This window comes from Ranitomeya variabilis, chromosome 4 (assembly GCF_051348905.1).
Source record: "Ranitomeya variabilis isolate aRanVar5 chromosome 4, aRanVar5.hap1, whole genome shotgun sequence".
NCBI lineage: Eukaryota > Metazoa > Chordata > Amphibia > Anura > Dendrobatidae > Ranitomeya > Ranitomeya variabilis.
The window spans coordinates 458806134-458818707 of NC_135235.1; the positions used below are offsets into that span (position 1 = coordinate 458806134).

The 12574-nt window shown below is 42.1% G+C and overlaps 1 protein-coding gene across 1 annotated transcript in view; it reads left to right on the forward strand.

The window, feature by feature from the left end:
- Window positions 1-12574, forward strand: part of LOC143769023 (BPI fold-containing family C protein-like) — a 199270-nt gene that overhangs the window by 64363 nt on the left and 122333 nt on the right. Inside the window, exons 2-3 of the mRNA XM_077257625.1 lie at window positions 4712-4803; window positions 6136-6312. Coding sequence (XP_077113740.1) covers window positions 4712-4803; window positions 6136-6312 — 269 coding nt within the window. The remainder of the gene's footprint in view (window positions 1-4711; window positions 4804-6135; window positions 6313-12574) is intronic.

The following is a 12574-nucleotide window of genomic DNA, read 5'->3' on the forward strand; positions in this document are numbered from 1 at the left end:
TTTGCAGTGGGAAATAAGTATTTGATCCCCTACCAACTATTAAGAGTTCTGGCTCCTACAGACCAGTTAGACGCTCCTAATCAAATCGTCACCTGCATTAAAGACAGCTGTCTTACATAGTCACCTTTATAAAAGACTCCTGTCCACAGACTCAATTAATCAGTCAGACTCTAACCTCTACAACATGGGCAAGACCAAAGAGCTTTCTAAGGATGTCAGGGACAAGATCATAGACCTGCACAAAGCTGGAATGGGCTACAAAACCATAAGTAAGACACTGGGTGAGAAGGAGACAACTGTTTGTGCAATAGTAAGAAAATGAAAGAAATACAAAATGACTGTCAATCGACATTGATCTTGGGCACCATGCAAAATCTCACCTCGATGAGTATCCCTGATGATGGGGAAGGTGAGAGATCAACCTAAACTACACAGGGGAACTTTTTAATGAGCTCAAGTTAGCTGGGAACACAGTCACCAAGAAAACCATTGCTATCACATTACACAGTAAAGGTTTAAAATTCTGCAGTGCCCGCAATGTCCCCCTGCTCAAGAAGGCACATGTGCAGGCCCATCTAAAGTTTGCTAATGAACACCTACATGATTGTGTGAGTGATTATGAGAAGGTGTTGTGGTCAGATGAGACAAAAAATGAGCTCTTTGGCATTAACTGAACTCGACGTGTTTGGAGAAGAGAAATGCTGCCTATGACCCAAAGAACACCGTTCCCACTGTCAAGCATGGAGGTATAAACAGTATGTTATGGGGGTCTTTCTCTGCTAACGGCACAGTACTACTTCATCGTATCAATGGGAGAATGGATAGAGCCTTGTACCGTAAAATCCTGAGTGATATCCTCCTTCCCTCTGCCAGGACATTAAAAATGACCCAAAACATACAGCCAAGGCAACAAAGGAGTGGATCAAAAAGGAATTAAGGTCATGGAGTGGCCTAGTCAGTCTCCAGACCTTAATCCCATAGAAAACTTATGGAGGGAGTTGACGCTTCAAGTTGCCAAGCAACAGCCTCAAAATCGTAATGATTTAGAGATGATCTGCAAAGAGGAGTGGACCAAAATTCCTCCTGACATGTGTCATCATCAACTATAAAAAACGTCTGACTGCTATGCTTGCCAACAAGGGTTTTGCCACCAAGTATTAAGCTTTGTTTGAATGATCAAATACTTATTTCTTGCTGCAAAATGCAAATACATTTATATAATTTATACAATGTGATTTTCTGAATCTTATTTTTGATATGCTATCTCTCAATGTTAAAATTAACCTACGGTACCCTTAAATTTATAGACTACTTATGTCTTTGACAGTGGGCAAACTTACAAAGTCAGCAAGGGATCAAATAATTATTTCATTCACTATATGTATATACTATATATATATATATATATATATATATATATATATATAGAAAAAAATATTATATATATTAAAGTCCCTTTTGTATTTGGATAAGTATTGGAGTGCTGCCTCTTTTTTCTATTTGTATACTGCTATGTAAGGAGGGTATTCCAAGCGTGGGATGCCCTGCTTCTACTTTTGTGCTGTTCCACTATACACTGCTCAAAAAATTAAAGGGAACACTTAAACAACAGAATATAACAGACTATAACTCCAAGTAAGGCCGGGATCACACATACGCGAGATACAGCCAAGTCTCGCAGGTGAAATCCCTCCTCTGGCACCGGCACTCCGGAGCAGAGCGTGCAGCCGCACAGCAACACATGGAGCTGCACGCTCCACTCCCAAGTGCCGGCGCCAGAGCTGGGTTTTCACTTGCGAGACTCGGCCGTATCTCGCATATGTGTGATCCCGGCCTAAATCAAACTTCTGTGAAATCAAACTGTCCACTTAGGAAGCAACACTGTTTGACAATCAATTTCACATGCTGTTGTGCAAATGGAATAGACAACAGATGGAAATTATTGGCAATTATCAAGACACACTCAATAAAGGAGTGGTTCTGCAGGTGGGGACCACAGACCACATCTCAGTACCAATGATTTCTGGCTGATGTTCTAGTCAAAGTTGAATGTTGGTTGTGCTTTCACACTCGTTGTAGCATGAGATGGACTCTACAATGATAAAAAGTCATTCTAAGCCCAGGGGCTATCTAGTGACAGTTGTCACACAACAGCAATTCTCAGAGAAGGTATTCCACAAAAACAACATTGCAGCAGACAGGGTTCACTTTTCATAATTTCAACATGACATATCCTTTTCTGCCAAAATTAAGCATGCGCACTCATAAAAGTTAATCCTTGGAGCCATAGCAAAGTGATTTATTTTTGTCTGTTAGGCCGGGGTCACGTTTGCGAGTTCAATGCGAGAAACTTGCGCGAATCTCTTGCATCAAGTCCCGGCACTGCCGCCAGCACTCGGGTCCGGAGCGTGCGGCTGCATGTATTTCTGTGCTACGGCACACTCCAGTCCCGAGTGATGGCAGCAGGGAAACTCCCGTGAGTTTCTCACATTGAACTCTCAAGTGTGACTCCGGCCTTAGGAATATTCAAGGCAAACTATTTATTAACTAGATGGTGGCCCGATTCTAACGTATCGGGTATTCTAGAATATGACGGTTGTATATAGCACAGGCTACGTACTATATTGCACAGTGATGTAGTATATAACACAACCGACGTAGTATATAACATAGCTACGTAGTATATAACAGAGCTACGTAGTATGCAACACAGTGTATGTAGTATATAGCAGAGCTACGTAGTATATAACACAGCCACGTAGTATATAACATAGCCATGTAGTGTATTGCACAGCTATGTAGTGTATTGCACAGGCACGTAGTATATTGGTCAGCCACGTAGTATATAGCAGAGCCACGTAGTATATTGTAGAGCCACGTAGTATATTGCACAGGCACATAGTATATTGCACAGCCACGTAGTATATAACACAGTCACGTAGTGTATTGCACAGCTGCACAGTGTATTGCACAGCTATGTAGTATATTGGTCAGCGACGTAGTATATAGCAGAGGCACGTAGTATATAACAGCCATGTAGTATATTGTAGAGGCACGTAGTATATTGCATAGCTACGTAGTATATTGCACAGACACGTAGTATATAACAGAACCGACACAGCCACATAGTATATTGCACAGCTACGTAGTATATAACACAGAGCACGTAGTATATTGCACAGCCACGTAGTATATTGGACAGTCACTTTGTATATTGCACAGTGACGTTGTATATTGCCCAGCTACATAGTATATAGCACAGAGATGTAGTATATAACAGAGCCCACGCAGTATGTAACACAGCCCATGTAGTATATAGCAATGTGGGCACAATATGCGTGGTTAAAAAAGACTTAAAATAAAAAATAAACATATACTCACCTTCCGAAGGCCCCTTGAAGTCCTGGCGCCTGTGTGCGGTGCACGCGGCAGCTTCCGGTCCCAGGGTTGGTATGAGCGCAGGACCTATGATGATGTCATGGTCACATGCCATGACGTCATGGCAGGTCCTTCTCGCATAGCATCCTTGGCACCAGAGCCTGCCGCTTGCACTGCCGAGGACAGCGCGCGATGTCGGAAGGTGAGAGTAACCTTTTTTTTTATTATTATTATTTGTAACATGAGATCTTTTTACTATTGATGCTGCATACGCAGCATCAATAGTAAAAAGTTGGTCACACAGTGATAATAGCTGCGTTAACGGAGTGCGTTACACCGCGGCATAACGCGGTCCGTTAATGCTGCCATTAACCCTGTGTGAGGGCTGACTGGAGGGGATTATGGAGCGTGCACTCACTGCGGGGAGGAAGGAGGGGCCATTTTGCCACCGGACTGTGCCCATCGCTGATTGGTCGTGGCTGTTTTGCCGCGACCAATCAGCGACTTGGGATTTCCGTGACAGACAGACAGACAGAAAGACGGAAGTGACCCTTAGGCAATTATATAGTAGATACCTCCTTGAATATACTATGTCTATTTTTTTATTGCTAACTATTCTAATCACGGTTATGTAAAATATAGTTTGACATCCCCTATTTGTTTTGATCCTACATTAATGTCTAGTGTAATTATGTGTATAGACAGTGCCACACTTTGCATGTGCTTAAATGGCATCTGAAATAAGTGGGAGTCAATTGTCAGATGACTAATATCTCCAAGAAATAATGAAGTAGCTGTCCCTTTATAGAAAACAAAGAAGACGAAGACATACAGAGCCTTTTCAGCGTGTATCGTATATTCTTACTACTGTACCTTTTAAGCAATGCGCTATGAAATGGATTAAAATAACATATCAATAATGATAAAAAATGTAATAGCAACTTTAGTTGTTTGCAGGATTTAGAATTTTTAACTCTAGAATTTCTAGAGCACACAGATTAGAACTGCACAGTGCATTCTCTTCTGCCCCTTTTAGACCTCAGACAGTACAGCTGTGTTACTATTAAACTTCCCTCTTTAATGATAGTGTGATGACTCTGCTCATCCAGACTCAGTCTAGACAGCAAAGCTGACAAGTAAGTTACAGTGAGATACAACAGCAAAAAAATTTTTTTAGACAAAAATCCTTCTTTCAGTTATACCAATTTAATGTTCAAAAGCCAGAACGCATTTAGTGTGAAATATCCAATTACAACAGTCATCTACAAAGATGCATACTTTTTCATGTCACCTTACAATGATTTTTAGGTTTTCCTTAATTATTCTTTTTCAGTTACTGCAGATCTTGATGGCCATAATAAAATTGATTATTCTGTGATAAATCCTCCACGAGTGCAGAAAATGCATATCGATCTGGATCTAAAGGTAATGAGTCACATTTTAAAGAAAGTGACTTCATATTCATCTGGCAGGCTTTCAAGCTAAGCAAACCTATATTGATAAAAATAATGTGTAAATAATGAGTTGAAAAGTTTTTTTTTTCATAAACATTTGAGGATACAGGAATTTCTTTTTTTCTCTATTTTTATTCCTTCAGTACCTATGTCACTGCTAAGATCCATATCTTTATTCTCTTCTTTTTTTGTAACGTAGCTTTTTTTTTCATTTTTTTATGCTACCATTTAACTTACTGTTTAGTGTATTGGAAATATAAAGACAATCTTTTGGGAGTAATTGGAAAAGAAACCCACTAACTTTTTATAATTTTTTTTGTTCTACTGCTTTTTAATAATAAAAACTTAAAAAAATTGGTTTGAGTTAGTTTAGGTGTTCACCTTCTATGGTTGTGCATAGGCACAATACTTTGCAGCTTGTGTTTTCAGAGGATTACCTCTGCTGCAGCGAACTTCCCTCGGTCTTCATTTGCAGGTATAAGAAAGTATCAGGCTTAGAATATGTAAAAGTACCAAAGGTACAAGACACTTTTTTCTAGGGAGGTGAGGTGACCAAAAACAGCAAATGGAAAAAGGGATCGATTTATTTATTATTTTAAACTATTTAATTTTGCATAGTCCCCCTCCCAATGTATAGAACTAGTATTTCTTTGTTAAAGTATGTTGTCATTTTGGTAATCCTCTATTAAAGAAGTTGTCCACTACTTGGACAACTTCTTCTCATACCCCTCACTTGGCCTTCACAAAGTAATAAAGCTTATATTCAACTCCTGTGGCAGCACCATTCCCACGGTGTTGGCACTTGCTCTCCCCAGGGCTCTCGTGAGGAGTTGTGACACATGACACTGGCGTCCAATCAGCACTGATGTCACTGTCCCCACCTTCTAACGAATTCAGCATGAAGAAGATATCCGGGATCAGTTGCAGCCCTGGCTTCCCTAAATTGTCAGGGAGTGATTGCAATCAACAATCTCTATATAGTGAGGTGTGACTGTAACCACTCACTGCACACTCCTTTGACTGAAAGCAAATGGTTCTCTATAGGATAGAAATTAATTTTCTCCCGGAGGTCATGCTTTCAGCAAGGTCAACAGACAGTAATGTAATGCCATTTACCTGCAAATTACCAATATATCTGCAAGTAACGTAAATCTCATTTTTGCTGATGACTGATTTCCTGTAAATGGGCTGTCCGGTTCAAATCGATAAGTCTGACTGGACAACTCCTTTAACTGTAAAATGTGCTTGTAGCCTTTATACTATGACTTAATGCCATTAATGTTATTCATTGAATTACACACAGGGAGCTATACTCCATTCTGGAGCCCAAGAGCAGGAAGAAGATTACATAGCTCCAATTATTCTACCTGAGACAAGGCAATCCATGCTTTTGGTGGGATTATCTGAATATTTTTTCAACTCTTTAGGCAAAGCGTATTTCATGTCAGATGTTCTAAAACTGACACTTACACAGGAACAGGTAAGAACAGAGTTTATAAAGACCATACATAGCAAATGTCTATATGTCTTTACATTAGAAATATAACATGCATACAGGGAGAGGGGCGGCAGCTAGGCTTGCTCACTATATTCTTATCTAAGCACTGGCATGTTTAAATGCCACTTAGAGGGGGTGAGACCATACTCATTAAGTTAAATACTTCAATACAAATTGGGGCCCTGATTCATCGTTTGCATTTTTTTTAAGTCACTTTTCTTTTTTTGTCTTTTGATATTATCTGCTGTTTTTGGTGCCAAATTCATCAAAATTGTGCTTGCAATTCATGAGTTTCGAGCAAAGTAAAAAATGGGTTTTCTTCCTGTCTTGAACTGTTTTGCAACTTTTGGTGCCAATAGTCATGAAAATTGCACCAAAATTTTGTTATACTCAAAAATAAACCAAGAGAAAACTGGAGTTAAGTCGAGTCTTTTTAAAAAAAAATAAAGTCACAATCAATGAATCAGGCGAAAACATTGGGAATTGCTTTACTCCCCCCACGAAGTAAAACAAACAAAAAAAAAACCAAGCAAGCTCATATAAAATAGACGTTAAAAAGTAACAAATAAAATAATTAATTGGGTGCAAACAAAAAAACGTGAAAAACACAAAACTAGACAAAAACATGAGCAAAGGCAATGATGAATCCAGGTCTATGTCTATTGTGGAAGGTCGGTTCACTTAGCTGCTCCTCGAGGTAGAAACAGGACCATGTGTGGTTAAAGTCTCTGGGTGGTTTATTGCATCATAAACCAAAAAACGAAACTGGTAACAGAAAAACAGCCTTTCTGTCTCAAATGAAAATAAAAAGTTTATATAAAGTCCTTTCCAGTACCTCTGGGACAACACATATAGCCACAAGAGCTGAAGGTCTGGAGGCTTCCTATCTCCACACAACACAGAAAGAGGAAAAAGACTGGCTGGACATTTAACTCCCTTCAGCCACACCCTGGAGGTGGAGGTATGGTGGGTAGGCATCCCGCCCATCTCTGACCTACCCACCATGAAAACCAGGCCCATATAGTGACCGGATTGCTCTCAGCGCATATCATGCTGGAGAAAACACTTATGGCTTTCATATCATGCAGGAAATCAACCTTTGCGACACATACTCCCCTCACGTACAGCACCAGTGACCCTGTCACTTATTTCTCGCCTCTGCCAAAAGCCAGGGGCTTTGGCACCTTCGGACACCAAACAGAGAGTTGGGAGAGGGTGTTGTGAATTCTGCTCTTGGGCTCCCTCCTGTGGTTTTGAGTGGTATAGCTGCTTCTTGGATTTAGTATCAGTAGCTGCTTCCACTGATCTTCTTTCTGCTCGGCTGTTTTAGTCTGGCTTTATCCCTCAATCAATGCCAGTTGCCAATTGTTCTTGCCTGGAGGCATGGCTCTTGGATTTCCCTGACACTCTGACCCGTTCAGCAAAGCTAAGTCCTGCTTGTCCTTTTGCAGTCCACTGGTTGTGGACTTATTGTTCAGCACATTTATGTTTTGTTCATTTGTCCAGCTTATCAGTATGTATCTATTTAGCTAAGCTGGAAGCTCTGGGCTGCAGATTTTGCCCTCCACACCTTTAGTCAGGTGTGGAGATTTTTGCATATCTCTGCGGTGGACTTTTTCTAGTTTTTATTACTGACCCCACAGTGTTTCTTTCCTTACTGTCTGTCTAGCTAGAATTGGCCTCCTTTGCTAAAACTTGTTTCATACTACGTATGTCATTTCCTTCTCCTCTCACAGCCAATATTTGTGGGGGGCTGTCCTATCCTTTGGGGATTTTCTCTGAGGCAAGATAGCTTTCCTGTTTCTACCTTTAGGGGTAGCTAGTTCTCTGGCTGTGACGAGATGTCCAGGGAGTGACAGGAACATTCCACGGCTACTGCTAGTGTTGCGTTAAGATCAGGGACTGCGGTCTGTATAGTTACCACCTGCCCAGAGCTAGTCGCATGTTGCTCCTAAATTACCAGTCCATAACAAGAGGGCATCTGTGTTCTCATGTAACTTACAGGGCCTGTGTTCTACGTGGAACCTGAATTCCTGGAGGCCTAAAAACTACTTAGATAAACTGGCATTCTTACCCTTTTTCCCCTTAACCATCTCAGAGGGGGATGATTGTACACGAGTTTGAATCTCCAGTCTAGTAGATAATACCTCAATGTATCCACTGCCCATTTTATGGCTAGACACTCTTTGTCTACAATGGCATAATTTTTTTGCATGATGAGAGCTTCCGGATCAGATACAGGATGAGATGTTCTTCCCCATTTATTTCCTGAGAGAGCATGGCTCCTAATCCGACTTTTGAGGCATCCGTCTGGACCACAAACTCCTTGCTGAAGTCTGGTCCAACCAGAAACGGATGTTTACACAGAGCCTGCTTCAGCTTCTGCAATGCCATCTCTGTGTCAGCAGTCCATTTAACGAGGGTCATCTTGGTACCTTTAAGAAAATCAATCAATGATGATTATAGCAAAACTTTAGATGAACTGCTGATAATAGCCCACAATTCAAATAAATGCCCTGACTTGCTTCTTGGAAAGCAGTTGCGGCCACTTCTGAATTCTCTCACTCTTATTTATCTGCGGTTTAATTTTGCCCCTTCCAATGACATAGCTTCCTTCCCTATGGCACACTTTTTCAGATTTATGATGAACCCCACACTTCTTAAAGCATCCAGAACCAACTGTACCTTTGGAAGATGACTAGCACAGACAGGGCTAAAGATCACAATGTGATTGAGGTACGCTGGGGCATACTTTTTATGCGGAGCCGGGATACGATCAATTGCCCTCTAAAAGGTGGCTGGGGCCCCTTTAGACTGAAGGGTATCCTGTTGTATTGAACACACCCATCTGGAGTCAAGAAGGCTGTCTTCTCCTTGACACTCTGGGACATGGGGATCTGCCAATAGCCCTTCATCAGGTCCAGGGTTGTAATGTACCTCGTAGGTCCAAGTCTCTCTCAATGAGTTCATCCACACGAGGCATCGGGTAAGCAACAACGCTAGAGGCTTCTTTCAGATTGAGGTAGTCTTTACAAAACCGCCACTCACCGTTGGGCTTCGGCACGAGGACGATGGGACTCCACCATCCACTTTTTTACTCCTCTATCACTCTGAGGTCTAGCATTCTCTTCACCTCATTTGACATCAACCCTCTCTGTGCTTTCGGAATTCTATAGGGTTTGAGGATCACCCTTCCAAAGACATACTGATAGGGAATTTAGATTGTGAGCCCCATCTGGGACAGTAATGATAATGTGTGCAAAACTGTAAAGCGCTGCGGAATATGTTAGCGCTATATAAAAATAAAGATTATTATTATTATTACATGCGGTTCTGTCAACCTGTCAACACATCATAATCCATCACCTTCGTCTGCCCCGGCAACTCTGAGAATAGGTCACGGTTCTGCTGCAACAACTCCTGACACTGTTGCCTCTGGGCTGGCATCAGAGTCTCTGCATTGGTGACATCGTCCACTCTGACTTTGGGACTGGCTCCTAAGCAAGGGGTGTCCAGCGATTCTCGGTCTCGCCAGGGTTTCAGCAAGTTCACATGATAGACCTACTGTGGCTTCCTGCGCCCCAGCTGGTGTACCTTGTAATTAACTTAGCCCAGTTTTTTTACCACCTCATATGGGCCTTGCCACTTGGCTAGGAACTTGCTCTCCACCGTGGCGATAATCACTAGCACATGGTTCCCGTGCTGGAGCTGCCTCAGCTTTGCTGATCGGTCATACACTCTTGCCTCCTGTGCTGGAGAATATGCTCTTTCATGATAGGCATTCTCTCCTGCAGCTAGGCGACATGCTCTATGATGCTCCGGTGTGATGTGACCTCGGCTTCCCACGTCTCCTTGGTGATGTCCAGGAGCCCTCACGGATGTCGACCATACAGGAGCTCAAACTGCGGGAAGCCAATAGAGGTGTGGAGATCTTACCTGATGTAGAAGAGGAACAAAAATGGAAGAAGGTAATCCCAGTCTCGACCATGCTTCTCAATGACCTTTTTGAGAATGGCTTTCAAGGTTTTATTTGAGCATTCTACTAGGCCGTCAGTCTGTGGACGTACACTGAAGTTCGCAGCTGGACAATCTGGAGGACCCTACACAGTTCTTTCATTACCTTGCTCATGAAGGGGGTTCTCTGGTCTGTCAAAATTTCCTTGGGCAGGCCAGTTTGTATCATATAGGAACTTATCTCTCAAATGAGAAGAAAAGGTTTCTTAAAAAAAAAAAAAAAGCACAAAGGCAGAAAGTCACTTTTCTTCTTTGTCTTGTAACGCTCCCTGGCAATTTTGTCAAGATGGCGCCTGCAGTCCATGAATTTGCTGCAAAGACAAAAAAGGGCTTCTTTTATGTCATTAACCATTTTAGCCACTTTTTCAATAAAACCTCACAACTTTTTCAAAACGTCACAAAAGATACAACTTATGAAAAAGATGCATAAATCTAGACTGAGGACGACTGTGTAGAGTTGCTCCAAATTTTGTGAATTTTTAAAAAGTTTAAATTGCTCAATCAGATTAAAACATCTGGGAACATTAAACTCTGCCCGCAAAGCAGGAAAAAAAAACAGGTGAGCACATATAAAATAGACTTAAAATAAAGCGGAAATATAATAATTAATTGGAACAGAAAAAAAAACAAAACTAGACAAAAAAGCAAGCATAAAGGCAATGATGATTGGGGCCCCGGAGTCTACAATTAGGCCTAGTGGCAGTGTGAAAATTGTAAGAATTTTTTAAATATAGATAGTGATTAGTGTTGAGCATTCCGATACCGGTATTCCGATACTTGCCGCGTATCGGATACCGGAATCGGAAGTTCCCAGATTCAAAATGCACAAATTCAGCCAATGAGAATGATTTCAAGTGTGGGCACATCCTGTTTAGCATGGAGGGCATGAAACTACTGGCAAGGCTGTGATTGGCTGCTGAAATGATGTCATGATGCAGTTTAAAAGTCGCTGGCGCCATTTTGCGATCACTCTGCTGTGAATTCAGTTAGTGACAGGACGCTGTTTGCTGACTGAGGGCCAGTTTAGAGATAGCGATTTGCTTCTTTGTGCTTTCCAAAGGCTAATTTAGCAACCGCTGTGTTCACCTACTATTCACCTTGCTTTTGCCTTGTAGCGCTGTTTTCACAGCGATCTGCAAGGTCTGTGTGTGTGTGTGTGTGAGTGCAGCCCACTCTCTAGTCTGAGTGCAGCCACATAGGCCATCCATAGCTGGTTGTATTCAGTTCAGGGAGGGTGGTTCATTGCCTCATACTGTTCTTTTTTTTTTTTTTTTTCCAAGTAGTGTAGTCTGCTGCTAATTTATTCAAAAAAATCCTATTAGTGTCTTTCCACCCGTCTCCAGCTAATTTGTGGAAAAACACTACATAGGATAACGTAGAGGAGGGTTTTTGGGCCTTGCAGCGCCGTTTACGGCTGTCTGCACGGTCTCCGTGTGACTGCAGCTCGCCCTGTAGTCTGTGAGCAGCCATAGCCTGGTTGTCTCCAGCTCAGGGTTCTTCACTGCGTCATACCGCCAAATCAATTTTCATTTTGTTTTAAGTAGTGCAGGCTGCTGCACATTTTTTCAAAAAATTCCTATTAGTGTCTTTCCACCCGTCTCCAGCTAACTTGTGGAAAAACACTACATAGGGTAACGTAGAGGAGGGTTTTTGGGCCTTGCAGCGCCGTTTACGTCTGTCTGCACGGTCTCCGTGTGACTGCAGCTCTATCTGTTGTCAGTTCAGCCCCCAAAAAATAAATAAATAATAAAGTTCACCAAACACACCAGTTACACCACTTTACATTTGTGTAGGCCACATTAGCTCATATTAAAGTCTAGTCCACACTTTAGAAAATTAGTGTTTCTTATACCTGTTAGGAGGAGTTGTTCAGGAATAAGCACACAAAGCCGTTAGTACTTTTCTGCTTATCTTTATCAGTCAACCAAGATGAAGAAGGCAGTGAGTAAGGCACGTGGGCGTGGGCGTGGGCGCGGAGCAGGGAGGGGACGTGGGGATTCTGTGCCTGCTGCGGGCACCGGTGACTCATCAGCACCCACTTTCACCAGGCAACAGTCATTCATGCGCAGCTTTGTGTCAGAGCGCCGTACACCGCTGCTGCGTGAAGAACAAATTGAAGCCGTTGTCGGATGGATGGCAGCTAATGCATCAACTTCAATTAGTGCCACATCCTCTCAGACACAGAGCACTGGAGAGCAGCCATCTGTCTCTTCACCACCTGCCAAATTGC